General features: G+C 37.4%; 1 protein-coding gene across 4 annotated transcripts in view; it reads right to left on the bottom strand.

Moving 5' to 3' along the window:
• Nucleotides 1-18,172: 18,172 nt before the first annotated feature.
• The window catches only part of LOC145988803 (nuclear factor NF-kappa-B p105 subunit-like), a 200,691-nt gene continuing 194,092 nt past the window's right edge, over nt 18,173-24,771 (bottom strand). For all 4 annotated transcript variants that reach the window (XM_083123997.1, XM_083123998.1, XM_083124000.1 and 1 more), the window contains 2 exons: nt 22,474-22,631; nt 18,173-21,185 (listed from right to left, as the gene is read on the bottom strand). In XM_083123997.1, the coding sequence (XP_082980123.1) occupies nt 21,057-21,185; nt 22,474-22,631 (287 nt within the window). In that variant the 3' untranslated portion in view covers nt 18,173-21,056. The remainder of the gene's footprint in view (nt 21,186-22,473; nt 22,632-24,771) is intronic.

The raw sequence follows: 24,771 nt of genomic DNA, 5'->3' as shown, positions 1-24,771 counted from the left end.
ACTAACCAAGAAATTTACTTTTCGTCTACTGGATCCAACCTTCTTTTTTGTTATTCAATAAATATTCGATTCTTGATCTATTTGACATTCATTTCCCATTTCATTTTTTTTGCGATATTAACTACACCTAAGCTATCCCTGTTATATCCCTGTTCTTACACCGTCTTTTTGCCTATTCAAGTAATAATAATAATAATACATTATTAATTAATTTACATATTTAATTAATGTCATTAATCTAATGAGTAGTTGTATTTGTGGTATTATAAACTCAGGAAAGTATGAACCCCCCTCATGCAGATTTGCTTACACTTAAAACAAGCTCAACATGCCCATATGAGCTTTTTGCTCAAGTGTGGAACCCTGTCTAATCCAAGATTTTTGTAAAAAATGCTCTTCGGAAAGTATGAACCCCCTCAGATTGATTTGCCTATACTTATAAAAGGCACTTCTGTGAGATTGTTGTCCATAAATTTGTTAAAAATATGCCCCTCTTGATATTTTTTTTGGCCACACTTAAAACTAGGCCACCCGCACCCATACACACCTACACCCACCCACACCCACCCACACATATTTACTTCCGGTCTACTTCCGGTTTACTTCCGGTTTACTTCCGGTCTACTTCCGGTCCACTTCCGGTTTACTTCCGGTTTACTTCCGGTTTACTTCCGGTCCACTTCCGGTCCACTTCCGGTTTACTTCCGGTCTACTTCCGGCCCACTTCCGGTCCAGTTGAACATACGTCCAGTACAACATGTTGAACATACGTCGAAACGTTTATATAGAAACAAAGGGCATTGATTGCCACTTTTCAGACAAGTTTTAAATTCCTCTGTCTCTAACAAAGCTATGTTGCTGTACAAATCCCACACAGACACAGAGCTGAGCATGGAACTATTATGGAATTGTCAAATGAGATTTGTTTGTGAAGAATAAAATTTAAATCTATACTTAATATTCCTATATTTAACAAAGATGTGCTTGCCTCACACAGACACAGAGCTGAGCATGGAACTGTTATGGAATTGTTAGATGAGATTTGTTTGTGAAGAATGAAATAGTTTTTAAATTTATACTTAATATCCTTATCTGTAACAGAGCTGTGCTGTTTTGCTCTACATAGACACAGAGCTGAGCATGGAACTGTTATGGAATTGTGAAGAATTGAATATTCTGTCTCTAACAGAGCTGTGTTGTTTTGATGTTATTAGGTACAAATCCCCACACAGACACAGAGCTGAGCATGGAATTGTTAGATGAGATTTGTTTGTGAAGAATGTAATAATTTCTAGATGTTTCAATAATAATATAATTAAATCTATACTCAATATCCCTATCTCTAACAGAGCTGTGCTGTACTGACACACAGACACAGAGATGTTATGGATATAAATGTGAAGAATTAAATGTCTCTAACAGAGCTGTGCTGTACTGATGTTATTAGGTGCAAATCCCCGCACAGACACAGAGCTGAGCATGGAATTGTTAGATGAGATTTGTTTGTGAAGAATGAAATAATTTCTAGATTTTCAATACTCAATATCCCTATCTCTAACAGAGCTGTGCTTGCCTCACACAGACACAGAGATGTTATGAAGAATTAAATAAAATAATATTTATACCTATTTGCTCTGTCTCTAACAGAGCAGCTGTGCTGTACTGATGTTATTAGGTACAAATCCTCGCACAGACACAGAGCTGAGCATGGAATTGTTATGGAATTGTTAGATGAGGTTTGTTTGTGAAGAATAATTTCTAGATGTTTCAATAATAATATAATTAAATCATCTCTATCTCTAACAGAGCTGCTGTGCTGTACTGATGTTATTAGGTACAAATCCTCCTCGCACAGACACAGAGCTGAGCATGGAATTGTTATGGAATTGTTAGATGAGATTTGTTTGTGAAGAATGAGCCTTGTTGATATTTCCTCAAGACAGGAAATTTGTGACAATGTTTGTATCACCGACAGGAATAATTATTACAAGATTACAGATCACAGAACATGTGGCAAATATTATTATAGTGATGGCCCATATGTTGCAGAGTATGTATACAGGGAAGTGTTTGTAACAGCAGAGCTTGAAAAATACAGAAACACATCCAAATTATATTTTATTAGGGCTTGTGCTGAGATTCAGATCCCACCCAGTGGGGTTTCAAAACAATGTGCATATCTCAAGCCGGGAGGCACAGATCCTATGTGATTGCCAGGTTTGTACCTACCCATACCAGGAACAGGCCTCAAACACAGACACAGGGCCATGCTGAGATTTTTTTGCTATGCTCAATTATACAATTGGAAAGAATGAAATTTATTAACAGAGCTGTGCTTGCCTCACACAGACACAGAGCTGTGCATGGAACTGTTATGGTATTGTTAGATGAGATTTGTTTGTGAAGAATTAAATAATTTTTAAATTTATACTTAATATCCCTATCTGCTAGCTGAGCATGGAACTGTTATGGAATTGTGAAGAATTGAACTAGTTAGAATTGAACAATGTTTCTATCACCGACAGGAATAATTATTACAAGATTATATATAATCACAAAACATGTGGCAAATATTATTATAGTGATAGCCCAGTATGTATACAGGGAAGTGTTTGTAACAGCAGAGCTTGAAAGTTATCATATCTTATAGGGGGGTTTGTTCTGAATACAATTATATCCTATCAATTATGATCCCTGACACAGCTCCGCTGTGATTAGGGCTTTTGCTGAGATTCAGATCCCACCTCAAAACAATGTGCATAGTCCCTTTCTTCTCAAGCCGAGAGGCACAGATCCTATTTCAAATCTACCTATACCGGGAACAGGCCTCAAATCTCACACAGACACAGGGCCATGCTGAGATTTTTTTTGGCAAAAAACACAATTTCATGCCACACATTGGGAGATGTGAAGAATTGGACAAGCTTTAAATCCCACACAAATACAGAGTTGAAACTGTCATGGCATAGGGATGAAATAACATCTAGACACTCAATAGATAGGAGGAATTTTTATAGTTGTTAGATGTGAAGAATTAATTACACCCTAACTGTTAGTCCCTATCTCAGAGCTGTGCTCTGTACAAATCCCACACAGACACAGGAACTGTTATGAAACTACACAGACACAGAGCCTTGCTGAGCATGAAACTGTTATGGGAATTGTTAGATGTGAAGATCTATTATAAACACAGAGCTGTTATGGATATGGAGGTGAAGAATTGAATGAAATAATATTTATACCCATCTACTTTGTCTCTAATGTTGCTGTACAAATCCCACACAGATACAAGCTGAGCATGGAACTGTTATGGAATTGTTAGATGAGATTTGTTTGTGAAGAATGAGATAATTTTTAAATTTATACTTAATATCCCTATCTGCTCTACACAGACACAGAGCTGAGCATGGAACTGTTATGGAATTACACAGAGCTATTATAGATATGGAGGTGAAGAATTGAATGAAATAATATTTATACCCATCTGTCTCTAACAAAGCTATGTTGCTGTACAAATCCCCGCACAGACACAGAGCTGAGCATGGAAGTATTATGGAATTGTTAGATGAGAATGAAATGTAATTAACAGAGCTGTGCTTGCCTCACACAGACACAGAGCTGAGCATGGAATTTAGATGAGATTTGTTTGTGAAGAATGAAATAATTTTTAAATTTATACTTAATATCCCCTATCTCTAACAGAGCTGTGTTGTACTGATGTTATTAGGTACAAATCCCCGCACAGACACAGAGCTGAGCATGGATTTGTTATGGAATTGTTAGATGAGATTTGTTTGAAGAATAATTTCTAGATGTTTCAATAATAATATAAATCTATACTCTAACAGAGCTGTGCTGTACTGATGTTATTAAGTACAAATCCCCGCACAAAGTTTATAAAGAAGATATAATAATTCTATACTCAATAATAGCTATATATATCAATAGTCTATACTTATTATCCCTATCCCTGTGTTACTGTAATTAGGTACAAATCCTTGCTGATATTAATAGGCACACACCGATGTAAAGAATTGATTTTTGCTGAAAATTCTCACAGAGCTGTACTGCTATTATACACAGACATAGAGCTGTACTGGAAGATTGGGAACAAGGTTTCAAATCTCACAGACACAGAGCCTTGCTGATATTTCTACAAGCTTCAAATCTACCTATACCGGGAACAAGCCTCAAATCTCACACAGACACAGGGCCATGCTGAGATTTTTTGCTATGCACAATTATTTCTTTACACAAACATGTTGAATTTATTGGGAGAATTTTTTTACTATAATATCTTGGACAAGCTTTAAATCCCACACAAATACAGAGTTGAAACTGTCATGGCATAGGGATGAGGAATTGTTAGATGTGAAGAATCAATTATACCCTAACTGTTAGTCACTATCTCAGAGCTGTGCTCTGTACAAATCCCACACAGACACAGGAACTGTTATGAAGGAATGAAATATTAATATCCCTATCTACACAGACACAGAGCCTTGCTGAGCATGAAACTGTTATGGGAATTGTTAGATGTGAAGAATTGATATGGAGGTGAAGAATTGAATGAACTCTAACAAAGCTATGTTGCTGTACAAATCCCACACAGACACAGAGCTGAGCATGGAATTGTTAGATGAGAAGAATGAAATAATTTTTAATTTTATACTTAATATCCCTGCTCTACATAGACACAGAGCTGAGCATGGAACTGTTATGGAATTACACAGAGATGTTATGGATATGGATGTGAAGAATTGAATGAACTCAAATCCCCACACAAACACAGAGACACAGAGCTGAGCATAGAACTGTTATGGAATTGTTAGATGAGATTTGTTTGTGAAGAATGAAATAATTTTTAAATTTATATAATATCCCTGCTCTACATAGACACAGAGCTGAGCATGGAACTGTTATGGATGTTATGGATATGGATGTGAAGAATTGAACTAACAGAGCTGTGTTGTTTTGATGTTATTAGGTACAAATCCCCACACAGATACAGAGCTGAGCATGGAATTGTTAGATGAGATTTGTTTGTGAAGAATAATTTCTAGATACTCAATATCCCTATCTCTAACAGAGCTGTGCTGTACCACAGACACAGAGATGTTATGGATATAAATGTGAAGAATTAAATGAAATAATATTTATACCTATATGCTCTGTCTCTAACAGAGCTGTGCTGTAGGTACAAATCCTCGCACAGACACAGAGCTGAGCATGGAACTGTTATGGAATTGTTAGATGAGATTTGTTTGAAGAATAATTTCTAGATGTTTCAATAATAATATAATTAAATCAATACTCAATATCCCTATCTCTAACAGAGCTGTGCTGGACCGGAAGTAGACCGGAAGTAGACCGGAAGTAGACTGGAAGTGGACCGGAAGTAGACCGGAAGTGGACCGGAAGTAGACCGGAAGTGGACCGGAAGTAGACCGGAAGTAGACCGGAAGTAAATCGGAAGTAAACCGGAAGTGGACCGGAAGTAAATATGTGTGGGTGGGTGTGGGTGGGTGTAGGTGTGTATAGGTGGGTGTGTATGGGTGCGGGTGGCCTAGTTTTAAGTGTGGCCAAAAAAAATATCAAGAGGGGCATATTTTTAACAAATTTATGGACAACAATCTCACAGAAGTGCCTTTTATAAGTATAGGCAAATCAATCTGAGGGGGTTCATACTTTCCGAAGGGCATTTTTTACAAAAATCTTGGATTAGACAGGGTTCCACACTTGAGCAAAAAGCTCATATGGGCATGTTGAGCTTGTTTTAAGTGTAAGCAAATCTGCATGAGGGGGGTTCATACTTTCCTGAGTTTATAATACCACAAATACAACTACTCTAATGTGAATACTTTAATTTCATCATTTATATTATTATTATTTCTGAGACTTGGTTCAGACTCTCCCCCCCCCCCCGAAATATATTTCTTGATACGTGCCTGCTTTTGACTAATCTTGATTGATTGATTGATTTGTTGTTTTAAGTCCACTTTATGCACAGGAAGGCTAATTGGGACTGGACCTACAGTTGAAAGTGGGATCCGTACCACTGTGCCATTTGCCTCCACCGGGTACCTAAAATTACCCTAGGAGGCACTTTATGCAGCCTTTGTTAATCTAGAAACTTGAAAGTCATCTTTATCTCTATTTAAGGTGAAATTTAGCTCTTTTATGCACATCAGGTTTAGCAACACTGCCAGGATGGCAAGGAGAAATGCATTACTCTTATGGGACCATTATTTTATTCGTTCTCTCGGGAATATCAAACATCCAATGACGTAGAAAAGTACATGGATGGAAAAAGGGCACGTTGAACTATGTCATAGTAGTAGGAAAAGTCGAAACTCCCATTTGATTAGCCGTAAGTTGAAGTTGATTCCCCATAAGGAATACATGGGATTCTGTAAATACTTATTGATGATATTTTTCAAACATCGTATCTAGCTTAATAATCAACTTGAAAAACAGTTTCCACTTGCAACATGGAGAGAAATTCATACTCTCTTGCATACTAAACCCTTTTTTAAATAGCAGTGCCCAATTCGACGATATTGAAATAAATGCACAAATGGTGCGTAATTGTCCCTCTTCGCCTTAATGTTTAAAGTTCGTTTCATGGTGTTTCTAGTCCGAAAACGCATTTTTATAGTGCCTATAATGCCTATTTCGAGGGTTAGTACCTATTTCGCTTAATCGTGCCAGAACACTCTTTACATTTTTTTGTCACAATGATGCAATTTTTTTTTCATCGTTTGTTCAAATCCGCACAGTCGTTAGCACAAGCTCTTTTTGTGAGAATTACTTTAACTGACGATTCCCCACAAATGTGAATTTCGATCAAAAGAATATTAATAGTTTGTTAATCGTTAGTGCACTTTTATGTATAAACTGAAGTGCTAATACAGTATAACTGTATATTGTAAAAAGAAAATTGAAATAAGTTCACATTCATTACACATTTTATCTTTTTTAAAATTTTAGGGAGTCTATTTTCGTGCATTTTTTAAGTATATAGTACCTTTTTAAGTGCCTATTTTCATAATTTTGTGCCTATTTGAGAGGTTTTTAGTGCCTATAAATCCTCATCCTACTAATGACTCAGTCGGGAAAGTGATCGTGTTCGGCTCCCAGATGCTAGGTGAGCATTGCTCGAATACTTAACCCCCCCCCCCCCCCCAAGTGATATGATGATCGTTATGTGTGGAAGCATTCTCTATGCAGCACATTTGCTTTGGTCGGATGCCACACTCTTTCCAAAAAAGGAGGACATTTACCGATTTCTAAAAAATCCGCCCGGACGCCGGACAGACACCTAAAAAGGAGGACATGTCCGGATAAAAGAGGACGTCTGGTCACCCTACACTTGAGGCAACTTTATTTTCAAAACTTTTTAATGTCTCGTTGCATATCTATAGTTAATTAGAACATATTGGTAAATTGAATAAAAGAAAATATAACTGATTTACCATTCTTATGAATTCGAGTCTTATGAGTCTTAGCAATGGCTTAAAAATATTGTATGGTTGTATAGTCCAGGGGCATTTGTAATCCCGTGGGTTTTTGAATGAAGGGAATATATGACTACCGGTAATATGTTGCTAGTGTGGTACACAATAACGTACTACCAGGTGTTTTGTGCGCAATTGTGGCAGAAGGCCTGCGTGACGTCATAAATCGAAGATGGCTACCGCTTCATGCACTAACTAAGAAAATCCATCATAACTCCTTTAATAGTGGTTTTGGAAAACAAATTATAGAAACATGTTTTGTTCAGAATTGGAAAAAGAACAAAATTTATTCTAACATTTTTTTTCATATCTTGCACTGTTATGGATATATATCTAGTGAAACTATTTCGTGCCCTCTTCTGCAAGGATTCTATGCACATTTTACACTTTACTTGACATTCTGGCATATAAGGGGAAAATTACTGCCTGTGATATTTTGTTGATGCCTACTATTGTGGCGTATTGTCTTTGTGACATCATACATCCAAGATGGTTGCCTCTGCAGACATTAACAAACAAAAACGACAATATCTCCTTTACTCCTTTAGGAGTAATTTTGACCATTGGTAAGTTTGTGGGGTTTTTACACAAAGGGAAGACATGTGTATGGAGGATGCTTTCATTTGGAGGCATGCAATCATGTATTACTACAGGTGTCTTGCAGGGACGGCGACAGGGGTGGGCACGGGTGGGCAAGCGCCCACCCAAAAAATCCTGTGCCCACCCGATTGCCCACCCAATCAAATTCACTAAGTACATATACTTGGGGATATGTGAATGCTTCAATAAATAACTGTATTCTGGTGTTCATTACATGTATATTTTGCTCCTGAATATTATCTATACTAGAAATGTTCTTTAATCGTCATCCAGGGCCTACGCGGTGATGGAGTGGTAGCGTCAACACCTTGTAATCAAGGGGTCCCAGGTTCGATTCCCAGCGGAGGCACATAGTGGTTCGGATTGGACTGTAGATCCAGTCCCGATTAGCCTTACTGTGCATGAAGTGCACTTAAAACATCAACTCAATCAATCAATTTATTCATGATCCCATAAAGAAAGCTGACTTTGTCATTAGAAAGCAAAAGGAATTACTAGAGCTCTTGAAACAAAAAAACTGTGATCAACTGAATACTTCTATGATTAGAAGCAGATAGTAGGCTTAGGAAGCACAAAATTATGCAGGGTATGGTAGTATTGTGGGAGGGAGATAGGCCAAGGCCCTTCGAGGGCTGTCGCGCCATGGGTTGTTATTGTTATTATTATTATGATCAACATTAGATCAGAATTTAGGGGAAGTTAGAGGACAGCAGCTATGGGTCTTCACTGGGATAAAATTGCTTTGAAAAGTACCACATAATGAAAAAAATAGGTACTTCGGATGTGATGAAAAAAGATAGAAATACGTATAACTAAGAACCTCATCTAACTTGGCGAAAAATTATAACTGAAACTGTGTAGAGGGGATTGAGGTGGGGTCTTCATGTTGTAAGCTCCGGGCCTTCACATGTGTAAATCCCGGCCTGCGTATGGCTAAAGAAAATCTCTAAATAAATAAATAAAAACCTCATCTTAGCGTTGCTTCCTCCAGCAACGCAATAAAATATTTCTACTTTTGAATTAGGTCTACATTGAAATCGCAGAAGTGTCTCTTTCTTTAATTCATAAAAAAATTTTCATCTTCAAATATGTACATGGTATACAAAGTAACAACTTTGTATTTGTTCTACTAATAAATACTAATAAGAAGCAATCAAAATAATCACTAAAATACCGAGGTGTATAAATTCTGATGTAACAGTTATGTGGGTTTGGAAAAGCTATAGAATTGTTGAATTGATAATTGATGGCAATCCTATTATACGTTTTGCCTCAGTTACGTAATCATGCGATTTTTCTTGTGATTTTCTTACGTAGAATTAAAAGAAGGTGTGGGAAGGAAATATTTCTTTCTTGGGCGTCAGAGAACCAATCAATCACAATGAGAATGGTTTAAACTTTACAAGCATCAGAGGTTCAGAAAAAAAAAAGGTCAACAGAATCTGTAGATGCAGATGAAGTAAAGAAAAAATAGGTGTGTCACGAAGTATCCATAAGAAATTGCTGTTGTTTTTAAGTCCACTTTTATGCTCAGATAGGCTAATCGGGACTAAACCTACAGTTTAATATGGAGTCCGAACCAGTGTGCATCGTGCTTCCATCAGGGGAGGGGCCAGTAGAACTCAGAATCTCTTCATTATGAGGCGACAGCGTTAAACCATTGGAGGAAAAAATATGTACAGAAAGAATTCACACGATTCGTGTCTTTTTATCACCACATAAGATGCGTTCATTAAAGAGGATGTTTTGCCAGAGACAATATTTGAGACTTTCGGAAAACAACTTCATTGTTCACGGAGTTGGCCGCTTTGATCCAACAATGAAACACTGTGAAATGGAAACTACCACCTCAACTTTCGAAGTGGTATGAACTAATGAAACTTCATTTTTGGAAGAGTAAGTTGGTGCTGACTCGACTGATTTGTTCTATGTTAAGTCACTTTTCTCCTAATTTTGACTAATGGCGGCGATGAGGTTCAATGGTGATGAGATGAAAGTGAGGAAGGGCGAAAGCAAATACACGCACACACTGAAAGTACAAACCCCCAAAAATAAATATTTTGACTGTGGTTCCAGGCGACAGAGGCTCGTTTGCCTGCAAGATAGTTTACAGGGTATACTGAACAGGATAGAGGTTGACATCTTCAAATCTTAACAGATTTTTCAATGTTACTTGATGATTACTTTTGGGTGATATTTTGTCAAAATGGCGTTTCATAAGTCTGAGGATACTTCATGCAGAGTGAACAAAGAATTGGTTTTTCCGTGTGTGCGTGTTCACATTCCCAATAAGACATTAATTTTAATCCAAATATTCAGTGCCTGCGATTAGGCGGAGCGAGGGGGGAAGTTCCCCTCGCTACATTGTGCCACTTGTTGCACTTGCACTATGGCCTCTTAATGCTAAAAACCTTGTCCTTGCTCCCAAGTTTTGGCACTCGATCTCCGTTACTGCAAACATTCACACACAGTTGTCAGCTGTAATAACCTTGTTTCAGTCAAATCCCCCAAGTTTCAGTCAAAAACTCATATGATGAAAATACTATGATCAGGAACATGCATTTAAATTACGAAAAAATAATTTAATTCTTCACCATTGTCTACCATCATACTTTCTATCACTGTCTACAAATACATAAAATCGAGTGAGTGTGTGCCTTGTATTTTTTGCACTTGAAGGACAAAATGTGATGCAACCAATTCACATTTATTTCACTACATTGACATGAATGAAAGAATGTGATTAGAATTTATGGCTGCGCATACACAAACACTTCCTTGAAATAATTGTTTCCATCGGAGACAAAACAAAAGGAAGTGCAACAAGATGCGAGAATAGATTAGTAAAGAAAGAGGAAAGACACCAAATACAAACACACACAGAGACACACACATGTAAATTGATTGTGTGTGTGTGTGAGTGTGTGCGCCAGTTAAGAGAAAGATTTGAAGAATGGGACGAATGAAAGGGAGAAAAAAGTAACAAGCTGAGAAAGAAGGATATAAGAAGACATTAAAGAGTAAAAAACAAAAGATGAAAAGAAGTGGAGGAAAATCGGGAGTGTAATAGAGAAGGGCATGTATATACATGTATGTCGTAAATATACAGGGTGGCTCAAAAAGTCTCTTAACACCCTCGGTACAAGGCCACTGCAGCGCGCAACGTGGAAATAGTGATGACCAATCGTTGCCAGGCTAAGGGGGAACCACATTGACGACACCCACACGGTTGGTGGCCATCTTGATGTCCGCCATCTTGAATTCAACTTCAGAATTTTAAATGGGAAGGGGGTGATATGATATATCAAATCAGGCTAGAATTTTACGAGAAATGCAATGGTGAAGGTTTTTTTATGTATCTTTAACCAGTAAAAAGTTATGACTGATATATTGTACCAATTTGCTCCTTTTTGAGGTGTTAGAAAAATGCCTTAAAATTTATTTAGCGCATCGGTAACGCATCGAGATCAAAGTGACGTCCAGAGAGAGAAGTTCGCATGCCATTGCACACGATTTTAATCGGATACTCCACGAAGAGCTGCGCATTATGAATGGTTGTCGCAAACAATTACAGTGTGACGCTTCCATTAAATGAAAAGTCCTTCACAGTGACAAGGCTAATGTTTATGTTCATAAGGAAGTTCATCAACAGAATATTGGATGCTTTTTATCTGGTAACCCATTTTCGACAGATCAAAGCTGAATGGTTAGTGCTGGTAAGTTAATGGCGTGGCATGCTGTGTGGAACACGATTGGTTAGTCAATTTTCCATCAACGGAACCTTAAATGCTTAGGGCTACTTGGATTTGTTAAATAAACAGGTTCTTTCATCCTTGCTTATGGAAGAAGGTACTCTTTACAGAGTTTTTTTCAATAGGGAGGAACACCGGAACAGTATGGGAAGGTTGTGAAGCAGTTTCTGTTCAAAGTTAGTTATCAGATGACAAGGGTCGCATATTCTGTTTATGAACTTCCTTATGAACATAAACCTTAGCCTTGTCACTATGAATGACTTTTAATTCAATGGAAGCGTCACACTCTAAATTGTTCGCGACAACCATTCATAATGCGCAGCTCTTCGTGGATGTATCCGATTAAAATCGTGTCCAATGGCATGCAAACTTTACTCTCTAGACGTCATTTTGATCTCGATGCGTTACCGATGCGCTAAACAAATTTTAAGGCATTTTTCTAACACCTCGAAAAGGAGCAAATTGATACAAGAATTCAGTTATAACTTTTTACTGGTTAAAGGCACGTCAAAAAAACCATCACCATTGCATTTCTCGTGAAATTCTAGCCTGATTTGATATATCATATTACCCCCTTCCCATTTAAAATTCTGAAGTTGATTTCAAGATGGCGGACATCAAGATGGCCGCCGACCGCGCGGGTGGAGTCAATGTGGTTCTTCCTTGGCCTGATAACGGTTGGTCATCACCATTTCCATGTTGCGCGCTGCAGTGGCCTTGTACCGAAGGTGTTAGATTGAGCCACCCTGTTATATGTACGTATATACATATGGTCTTACATTTATACCTGCCCACCCTAATCTATCAATATACAAATTCTGCCCACCCGGTCGAAAATTTCTGGCGCCGCCCCTGGTGTCTTGCTGGATAATGTGTCAGAGACCATACATGACTTCCCAAATCCAAGATGGCTGCCTTGGAGGTTCTGCACATCCCATACTGTCCATAACCTGATTTAGAGTTTGTTTATCAGATTTTTCCAGAGGCATTTTCTGTTAAAAAATAACAAGTGAAAAATATTAATTATTATTATTATTATATATATTACAGGAAAGGAGTAATAACATCGCCTGTGAATTTTGCATTGTCTTTTGAAATTTAAGCAGCTCACCTGTTATCAAGATTGACAGTGGTTGTAATCATTTGAGAAATATAATGCCATCAATACAGTCACTTTATTCAAATTCCTTGTAACTCTGATTTGAGTCTCTGTCCTGTAAATCATTGCTTTCACACTTTTCTTCATCTGCACTACAAAGACACAGTTCAGTACTTCGCAGGACCGATCCCGGCATATGCATGAATATTTCCTCTTTCCTCAACCACATATCAATTGTAATCTTCTCTGAAGTTCTAGGTAGTGTGAATATGACAAGAATGATCTTTTTGTCATCCTCATTTTCTTCTTTCTCCATTCAACGGCCTATTGGGCTGGGTAGATTTGGATGCTTCTTTTCTGCTTTCATTTCACTCCAATACTTGGAAGTAACTCCTCCTGGTGAAAGGTGTGAGGGTCACTTTGGCGGCAGCGTTCACACTATCTATTAATGGTATCCCAGTTTGTGTTGTACTTGCAAAGAAGGCAAAAAAGTGATTGTTGAACGCATTTGATGGCGCAGAAGATGTGCTTAATCCCTTGCAAATCTTGGTTCTCCCGGATTTGATGAACAAGATGACAGAATGAAAGAATGAATTGATTTATTTTATTTCTCGTTTCTGCTACTTTTGGCTAATTTCAAGGATGAAAATGAATTATAAGATCAAATAGATGAAAGAACAATCACAAACACATATGGGCAGCACACAACTCAAGTCCCATGGGCCCAAACGCCAGAGCATTGATTGATTGATTGAGTTGGTGTTTTATTTAAGTCCACTTCATGCACAGTAAAGCTAATTGGGAGTGGACCTATAATTTAACGTGGGACCTGAACCGCTATATGTGCCTCTACCGGGTAACGAACTCGGGACCCCTTGATTACAAGGCGACGACGATACCACTGTTTAATCGGGGAGGCCCTAGACATCAGAGCAATGTTAGTCTGCAAAATGCAGTTCAGGGTGTACTTTGTGGAAGTGAGGTTGATATTTGGGCGTCTCTTACACCCCGCATATGATGACATGATTTTTAAGATGACAGGATTTTGCATGACACCAAAATCAAATATTTCGGAAAATTACGATGGTATCTGTTCGCGAAAAGGGATGTCCAAGGCTCACGTCTTGCTCCAACCAAAGTTCCCCTAACACTTTTTATCAGAAGGAGTTATTTCCAAGTATTGGAGTCAAATAAAAGCAGAAAAGGATCATCCAAATCTACCCATCTCAATAGGCTGTTGCTGGGAAAAGAGAAAATGAGGATAACAAGAAGATCATTCCTGTCATATTGACACTGCCTAGATCTCCAGAGAATATTGAATGAGGAAGTCACAGGCGACGTCATTACTCCTTTGCCATAATACGGTAGTGTCCAAAAAGTAGGAAAATGGAAGGGGGAGACCTGCACGATCACCATAAATAATCATCAAGGAGTGTAACTCACCCTTACGTGCATAGGCAACAGTACTGCTAGTGTCAAATAGGCCCGTAATTGAAAGGTAAACAAAACACAACATATCAGAACAAGAGTGCCTCTTTCTGTATCGAATGCTCATTATGATCGGAGGATAATCTCTTGGTAAACTGTTCAATGTACAGTAAGAACATGGCACAAAGACGTCAGCGAAGAATCATCGGACGTCTGGAAGGAGGTCAAACACAGACTGGTCACGGCAGCGTTGACTGTGCCACAGTCATTTCCAGGCTTTGGCGACGGTTTCAAGACACAGTAGATATTCATGGTAGGCCAGAACAAGGTTGTCAACGAGTAGCAACACCACAACAGGGCCGATATCGGACTTTAACTGACCGACGAAACCAGACGATGCCTGCAAGACAACTGTCCTCAAATCTTGCAGCCACCTCAGGGGTTAGAGTTTCTCTCGCCAAACTGTGTACCGGAGACTCAGGACAGCTGGTCTCTATGTGTGTCCCGCTTGATCCAGTGCACAGAAGGGCCCGCTTGCAGTGGTCAGCATCATCGAAACTGAACCCTGAACAAAGGGAGGAACGTGCTCTTTCACAGATCAGTTCAGATTTGGTTTGCAAAATTATTCCAGTCGCACATTAATCTTGAGAGAACCTCGATCACGATTTTATCCAAGGAATATCATGGAAAGGGATCAGTTTGATCGAGATGGATTACTGGTATGAGAAGACATCATGCTCAATGGACGTACAAAGCTGCACGTCTTTGGTGGAGGTACTCTTGCTGCCCAGAGGCACAGAAACGAGGTACTCCAACAACATGTGCGACTTTTCAGAGGCGCAGTCAGCTCAGACTTCAACTTCAAGGATGAAAAGATGATAATACATGAGCACATCGAACCAAAGTGGTGGGTGACTGACTTTCTTGAAGGTGAATATATACACCGCATGGACTGGCCACCAAGGTCCCCAGACATAAAAGAGGCTTGTATGGGGTGAAGTTACCCCTAACAGCTAAACAACCTTGCAACGACGTAGCATGCTATTTACAAGGTGGTTGAAGAGTTCTACAGGCAGCTGGTTCCATTTCCCATGAAGAGGAGTGCAGAGCGCGATCCTCCACCAAAGACATAGCCATTGGTGTAGCTGCATATTGGAAGGCCCTGTGCGAGATTACGAATGTGAGGCCCCCTCCATTGTGTGAATCGATACAGAATCTTCAAGCATATGACATCAAAATATTATCAAACATAAATAACAATAAAAAAACTGATTATGTATTACTATTAGGATGGATATAGTGTTTTTCCTGTAGGTGAAACGAATTGTTGCATTGTGGCTTCGAGCTGCCATGATTGAAGCCAGTTATTGTAAGCATATGGAATTCAAGTGGGTGGGTGGGAACTACTAACACATAAATTTGTGATTTAAAACGAACGTGCAGTTGGCGCAGATGTAATGAATGCTACGTGGTGGATATATCCTTGCAAACGACAAATGAAATTGGCCGCAAACATGGGAGCTGTGTGCATCCTGACATCACAATCCAGCTAGAGCCTTCTTTGAGCTGATTCATTTTTTTGAATCATCTTTTGAAAGCAATTTAAGAAATCTTTATTGTAATTTTCTTTCAAGAGCATTATCATTTTGATCCGTTCCGTATCTGTTGTTGGACTGCATGTTAACATCAGTTGCAACACTTTTCCTTATATTTGTTATGAAATATTTCATCAATGACTCTCCTAAAAAATTATTCTGCTTTGCTATTTCAGCCTTTCCTTCCCACATCGTGATCTCTACCAGACATTACTGACAGTAGCGGACATTAAGTACAGTGGAGAGCCAACAAAGCGAACAAATCCTACGAATCACCTGTTACAATACATGATGTGACAAAGTTCAGTGTGCATTTGTTGCCTAGTGCAAGTGTAAACAACAACTTCCAAGTATCATTAAAATGCATAACACGAACAATCACACATTTGATACAAGAAATTATTTTCTTCTTAGCTTATTAATAGCGGCGTGGCTTCTAAAATCAGACAGCACCACCCGGTTATTTAAAATATTTGACATATTCATTCAAATTGTAACATTTAACTAGAATTCATAAACGGATAAAAACATAATGTTGTAGTTCTATCACCCACAATTATTAACCTTTTTAATATATTTTTCTCACTTTTTATTACAATATATTTTTTGCATAAGGGCCCAGGTGGTTGGCCACTTCATCCACTCCTTGTCTCCCTGTATATCATCCCTCCCACATGCACACCACACCAATAACCTTGGTTAGGTGATCATGTCATTTTCTGCACATTCACGTCCTTGCTTTTAAACTGGCAACAGCAAACTTACTTCCTTCCATGTGCACTGTCTTTTCCTACTGCTCACAATGTGGCTGGCTGCTGAAAAATCGTTGAAATTTTCCAGAATCTGAATATTTCATATTTTCATTAAATATACCAGATGTCGGGAAAGCTCCACTCAGTATACAGGGTCTGTTCAAAAAGTATCGGGACTATATTCAGGAAAAAAGAAATATTGCAGATATATGCACAATTGTTTCCAATTCTTCAAAATAAGATCCTTCTGCATCAATACAACATTGCCAGCCCTCCTGTCATGCTTTGTATGCCCCCTGGAAGTCTGCAACCGGAATCTCCTTCAGGCACTGTGTCGAAGTTGTTTGCACTCTTTCCACTGCCCCATAATGATGTCCTTTCAGGCTCCATTTCAACCGAGGGAAAAAAAAGAAGTCGGGCAGGGCCAGGTCTGGATTGTATGGAGTCTGAGGCAGAGGTACCACATTGTGCTTTGCCAAAAACTACCTTACGCATAGCGATGTGTGACTCGGTGCATTGTCATGGTGGAGAATTCAGGTATCTCCCTTCGGACAAAAATGAATGCACACTGGGTGGGTAAGGGTATATATAGTGCAACGTTTCCACTATCATTCTAACACTAAGACGTCGATCAGAGTCCAAGAGTTCTTTCACTTTTGCCACATTTTCCTCATTTCGGCTTGTTAATGGATGTTCTGCATGTTGCTCTTCCTCGACGTCAACCCTTCCTTCTTTAAACTTATTGTGCCACTCGAAGACTTGTGTTTTGGACATGGCATCCTCCCTGTAGGCTTCACGGATCATGGCAAGAGTCTCAGCACCGGATTATTGAGTTTAACACAAAACTTGATCGCATGCCGCTGTTCAATCGTGCGCTGCATCTTGATGCCTGACGACATCACAAAACAACTGCTTACTCTGGGTGCAATCACACACTGCAAAGACAAAGAGGCAATTGAGACAGGTAGAGTTGTATACCTGACATCCTCCACCAATGTCCTTGCCCATGGAGACACCATCCTTCACCGCTTCCCCTTGGCTAGAAACAATCAGTCCTGATACTTTTTGGACAGACCCTGTACATTCATTACAAAAATGTATCGAGCACAATGGGGAACAATTTGAACAATTTTGATAACATAGCAACAGAGAGGTGCTGTTCGTGTAGTTAGTTCATGTTTTTTATGTTTTTAATAAAATAAATTACTGCCTTGGTCAGCATATTTAGTTTTTCATAATCATGGAAACAAGGCTTAATGGTGTTATAATGGGGACAGTGTTCTCCCAATGCACCAGTACTAATGAAAATACATATTGTTACCAATGATATCAATCAGGTGAAACTTTTTTGACACCCTGTAATTACTGGAACATTTTAACTTTATGTAGAGATAACACATAAATTTTGCAAATTTTTTTTATTTCTTTACATATATATATTACATTATATAACATTTTTTTCACATGGAATGCATATGTGATACATATTCTCCCTGATTTAATAATTAAAGGAAAAAGATAGTAGTTTTTTTTTATTTATACTTGAGACCATTCTAGTAAAAGAGACTATTTAAATAAAAAAATAAAAAGTTATTCAAGTATGCACGCAAAATATTGCTTCTCTGAACTAGCAACATTAGCAAATCTCTTTTTCTTTTACACATTACAGATGAAAAATAAGAAAAAAAATACAAAATTGCTTATTTTTCAACATGTAATTCTTGAATTAAATCTTATTTCATAACATTTCTCCTACAAAATAAAAAATTGAATAATATAAATAAGCACCATTACATGAAAATGATAATACCAAATTTGACACACATCTACTTTCCACACACTCAAAATATCAAACTACTACGATTTTAATTACAATAACAATTATATATGAAAATACTCATGAAATCAAATTTAAATATTCACAGCCATACATTTTTAATTATATTTATACTTTGTGTAATTAGAGATGGCCTCCAATTTACACAAATGTACTGACAATAATATTGGATAGCTTCTGTTTGGAAACAAACCTTTGTCTTTTCTTTGAAACTTTGACACAACAATATTGTACATTTATTGAGATGATAGGAACTGCTATTACTGGGAATTTGCAGCCCAATTCTACCATGCTAGATCTATTCATAGCACATTCTACATTCTTATGAAGGAATACATCCAATAACTATGATTCAGTATACACCATCATTTCTCTAATACTAACACAGTTTGTTCAACTATTGTGGATAACTGAAAAATGTTATGGAAGTGTATTTCATCTTGAAAAATTCAAAATTTATCAATGGTTAAATTGCATTTATGACCATATCATCTCAATGAATGTTAAGTTACATTCCAGCGATTAAGAAAAATTGTTGTGACATCCACAAACTACCACTGCTCTATCTAACTTATGGGAGCTTTCAGACAGAAGAGACTAGCATGTGGCTTTTCACGTACAACCACAAACTACAAAAGCCAGAATATAAACTTTTTCTTCTGGAGTGATGGGAGTGTAGAACAGCGATGCATGTCGTTACAAAAATGGACCAGTCCAAGTGACACGTGTAGCTCATCTAACCCCTCAGGACACCATATCATTGTTGAGGCACCAAAGCAACCAAGAGAAGAAATGGATAGTAGACCATTTCATCAAGTACAAGAAAGAAAACAAGTTTAAGCATGGACGTACAGATACAAAATCTAGTGTAGCTGCTTAAATTATTATTCATTCAAAGTGATATACACAATGAATAAATATGTTGCAACTTTCCCGCCTCTTCCTGTTTATGCATTCAAATAAATTTGAAATTCAGAAAAATAGTGTGAAGAATTAAAATTATAGTTACCATCATGATCTATTTCAGTTATTAAAATTCGTCAGGTCAGACCAGAATTTAGTTAAAACTAAGTACTGTAAACGGAATCCTTATTATAATATGTTTCATTGTCTTATGTTTTACTCTCTGAATATATCTGTTCATATTAATTACACCAATTTTCATAATTAGAAAAGATTTTGTGACATACCACACATTCTTTCTTGATTCACACTTGAAATAATTTCATGACACTACACACGCGCGTAAGTACACAAACCATCCATTCATTTGTGACAAACATACAAAATACAAAATTATTATTAGCGCATGGATAATACACACCCGAGCACTTATGTGAACCAAGAATCCTCACACAACTTTTCTTTTAAGAAAAATAGAAAATATTGTCTCACTTGGCAGTTATTAAAATTCACATTCTCTTGCTGGTTCAAAATACTGTGAAGATGGAACAAAATTCAAAATGGGCATCTATTTACTCATGCTATTCTTACATTTAAGAGATTCAATTATTGAAATGATATTCGGTATGATTCGAAAGAACTGTGAAATGTGTGCTATGGAGAAAACATGGAAGATACACCGTGCCCTGAGCTAAGAAACTTTTACACTGTCATCATGTTGAATCATACAACCATCTATTGCACAAGGCTCCACTCTACTTCAAGCATTGCCAATATCTAAACTTCTGAATATTCTTTTTAGAAAAATGTATCATTATAAAGGGTGAAGAGCAAGCTGTACAAATATAAAAAGAAAGAATATTCCATATAGTGAAGATAGAATTCTTGTTCCTTCGCTAATCCGAAATCTTAGAAGACGTGAATATCTGTCTGTAACATTCTGACAATGAAACCCTCGCATTGGTCACTGCACGGTATTAAAAATGAAACAAATTATTTCATACGACAGCTAAAAAAGTACAAGTAAAATACATAATGTATTATATTTTTCTCAAACATAATAGGAAGTTAGCTTATAAAATAATGCTTTAAACGCAACAAAATCACATGGTTTGTGTATGTATATACATGCAATACCAGAAATGTTCTTAATCAATATGGAAGTGTAACTTAACAAGCTATATAATATACTAAATATGTATACAATGCATGGAAATATGATACCAGTATGCAGCTTTGTACTATTTTTAAGAGGTCTAAACAACCAAGTCCTTACAAAAGTGTTAAAAAAAAAAAGAAGACTTCTTCCCAACTTCCTCTGCCTTGTAAGGTAACAGATGGGGGCGAAAACTGCAGAAAACCAGAAAAATACAAAGTTCACACCCTTGCATCCTTATGGAAAGGCAAAATTGGTGGATATTTTGTCACTCTTGACGAGAAATGTATTTCACGAATCCACATTTTCCTCAGGTTCACCTACCTCCAATGGGTAGGTATTAACAAATTGTGAAAGGAAAATTCAGGATGTGAGAATAAAGGCACACAGTTTCAACTTTGCTTCTCAACTTTCACCTCATGCTGATGTTCCCTTCTCTTTCAACAGCTTCTTTGTGAGCATCTCATCTATGATGCTGACGGCTTCATGTTCGTCAAGAGCCTCCAACAAGTTTCGCACGTTTGGAATGGATACTTTCTCATGGAGCTGGGAACAAAAAAAAAAAATGAAATACTTTATTGAATACACCTTTAAAATTGTTAATCTTAATAACCTTATTAATAAATACATGGAAAAATTTATTAAAATTCTTCATTCTATTAACGTCACTCAAATACTTGATACTACCACAAACTATGGGGATATAAAATTATGGACAAGTTTTTTCTAAACATACAGTATGTACCCATTGTGTTCATACAGGTATGTTCTTGAATTGAAATTTTAAGTACATTGCGGTAAGCTGCATGTCAAATTAACTTTGCAGCAGGTTTTCGCATATGTAATTCATGCAGAGACGGGTTCTGTTCCGACACAACTGCATACTTGCAAGAAAACAGTTATTTACTTTGTAATATACAGACAAAATAATACATCCATAGCAGGTATAGACTTCATCGGTTACAATAACTGTGCAGAGGAACTTGGATCCACAGATCAGCCAACTGGGATGTCTATTGCGTGAAAGAACCACTGAAGCTCAAGAGAGAGTCGAGCAAGACTGAATACGTTGCAGAGTGCATGGAATCAGTGTTACTACTTATGCAAATCCCACTATTTTAACCCTATATTTATTATGATTCATTGCTAATTGTATTATACAGTGGAGAGAATGGATGAAGCGAGGTCTCTTGTTCAGCACGCAGTTTTGCCCGAGTGTTATTTTGGGCATCATCCAAAGGAAAAGCTCTTCAAAGTCAAGCAAGTTGTTTTAAATGCATATTCCTCCTTACGGCAACAAGACCAAAATAAAACAGGGTGTGAGATGATTTGCCGTCAATGTGCACACAAACTGTGTCTCAGGTGTTGAATGATTTGCAGTTTGAGTTTAGGAGGAAGAATAGATTGTTTGTTGTTTGACGACAAAGGAATCTCCATGGTATTAAAAGATATCGCCATGAGAAGAAACAAGTTTATTATTTGGATGAGACGTGCGTGGGAGGATACCACTGTGCAAAACCACCGACAGGGTGGTGATAACATTATCATAGTTTTGCTATTGATTTGATTGGAAAGTGAAAAAAAAATCCATGATATGTCCATTACAGATAAAACTAAACTAAAAAACTGCATGGAACAATAGTCCTTTCACGGACAAAGCTTGCTACATAGCTCTTCATTGTGTAATGTGTATGCTTAATCCCATTACTTGCTATCCGAGTTAATGGCAAAATTTGAGCCCAATCTTACCTATGGCAAAGCAGTAATCACCCAGCTACATTGACAAGTTTATGTAGTGAAAATAAATTACATATGAGTAAGAATAAATACTAACATCTAAATATCCAAATAAGAACTTGGTGGGACTGAGCACATCCTTCAGCGTAGGAACTAGGAATCTGCAATCCAACAGCTCAGCAAGGTACTCCCAGCTTCTTGATGGCGGGTCCAACACCCGGGCTAACTTGTGCAATGTCTCAGAATCAAATGCTCCTGTGCAAAAAGAAGAAGCAGTTATTGCAAACACTCATATTAGAAAATTGGATAGTATCTAGAACTTTCATTGCATTCCATTGCATCTCCCAAATACATTCCTACATTATCTCAAATTAATAATAATAATGATAATATAAATAAAAATGCTCTACTGTGCACAAACTGTGGATTCTTTTCTCCTTTCCTACTGTGTTTGTTTGTTTGTAAAGAGGGACAGCATATTTTTAACAGGTCTAACTATGGGGTAAAATAAAATCTGTTAAAGAAAAAATATGTTGTGTAAAAGAAAGAATCTAGTGATGTCATGTGGTTGTTATAAGCAGACCAATACACATCTTATTGATACATAAAAAAATCAACTTCATGCACTCATGGATCTACAACTTACAATGAGATCTAAACTAACATGTTACTCCCTCTCCCCCATCCTGACTTGAATTGGGCTTGAAACTAACTGAAGACATTTATGTAAATAAATTTTAAGATATTTTATAGCAAACGAAACTGTGATATGAACTATACAACTATTTTATACAGTTATTTATGCTTGTAATAACAGGATTCCTACACAAAATCATGCAATTTTTTCCAGGACATTTCCAGGACTTTTCAAGGATTTTCTACAATTGCTCCAGGACAAGAGTAGACATTAAGCATGGCAAAATATAAATCATTACATATTTTCTTTATTAAAATAAAAAAAAAGTTCTATTTTTTTTTAATGCAGGCTCCCAACTCCCCTACACCTAATCCTTTCCACACCTTTAATTTCTTAGTAAAATGAAGGTTATTTAATTTTTACAATAATACAGAAAAAAAACAAAGGTAGAAAAAATAAACACAAGTTTATAAAAAATTACCATCTTGTATTACAAATAAACAAGAATAATATCCTTAGAAAACTTGGAATATCTAAAGGTAAAAAAAAAGGTAAAGTGCTCCCCTGTGCATAGCACAATGCCATGAAGGCATATAGGGGGTGTGGGTGTAACGCCCCACACTTTCTTGATCCGGTCATGAGTGGGGGTGATGTGATCAGCATCACGCCCCTGACCACCGTTACCCCCCAGGGTTTCCCCCAGGTACCCATGTTATTCGACGCTGGGTTCGCGCCGGGGCCGCTTCCATCGTTAGAAAAGTTTCTGGATTTGAACCGGCCGGGGATCGAACCCGGGACCTTTAGCATGGTAGTCAGACACGTTACCGACTGAGCCACCGCGGCCACTTGGAATATCTAGGATAGCAAACTCTTTTTTTTTTAACCATTATTATTATCATCATATTTTCTACCTCTGAGCGATACAAAATAATACAAAAATGAGGGGCATTACACTTCAATCACAAAAATAAAACTTATCACAAAACTATGACTACAGTACACAGCAACGCGACATAAGTAAATAAATCACTGTCATGACACTGGCCTGTTTTAAATGAAAACTTATTGTAATTCATACAAATAAAACGGGGCAAAGGAATTTCCAGGACATTCTCCAAAATTCCAGGTACAGCTTGGAAAAATAAGAAATTTCATAACATTTCCATGCCTGGAAGGAATATTTTAAAATTCCATGTTTTCCACGTTTTCCAGGACGCGTAGGAACCCTGAATAAGCAATAGGTTAGAGAGTAATGAAGAAAGCATATTTATACAACTCTGCACGCTTATTTTAGAAAAAAAAATGGCAGATTTCTTTTACAATTTTCTAAGTAATCTTTTTTTTTATATTTAAAAAAACAACATAAAAGCATTGAAATATAAAAGTACTCTTTGTGGTGATTACTAAGTCAAAAACCTGAGATTCTACTTTTTTTTTTTCCTAAGTGAAGTGTTATCGTTTCATTTGCTTCTTTTGAGTAAGTAGAAATGCCCGACCCTGTGGCCGAGTGGTTAACACATCGTGCTGCGACGCCAAGGGTCCCGGGTTCGAATCCTGGTCGGGCTTGGTTGTTTGTGAATGTCCATTCATCAATTTCATCATTTCATCACTCATCCCCATCTTCGCAAATTAGCCAAGAGGCACAAAACGCGAAGTAAAATAAACTAAACCAATCAAAGTAGAAATAAGCTTTTCTATTTCATTATATATATAGCGTAGAGGATAACAATGCTGCCTTGTAATCAAGGGTTCCTGGTT

This window comes from Lepisma saccharinum, chromosome 6 (assembly GCF_977018435.1).
Source record: "Lepisma saccharinum chromosome 6, izLepSacc3.1, whole genome shotgun sequence".
NCBI classification, from domain to species: Eukaryota; Metazoa; Arthropoda; class Insecta; order Zygentoma; family Lepismatidae; genus Lepisma; species Lepisma saccharinum.
The sequence above is the reverse complement of the archived record's forward strand: the minus strand, read 5'-3'. Positions and strand labels throughout refer to the sequence as shown.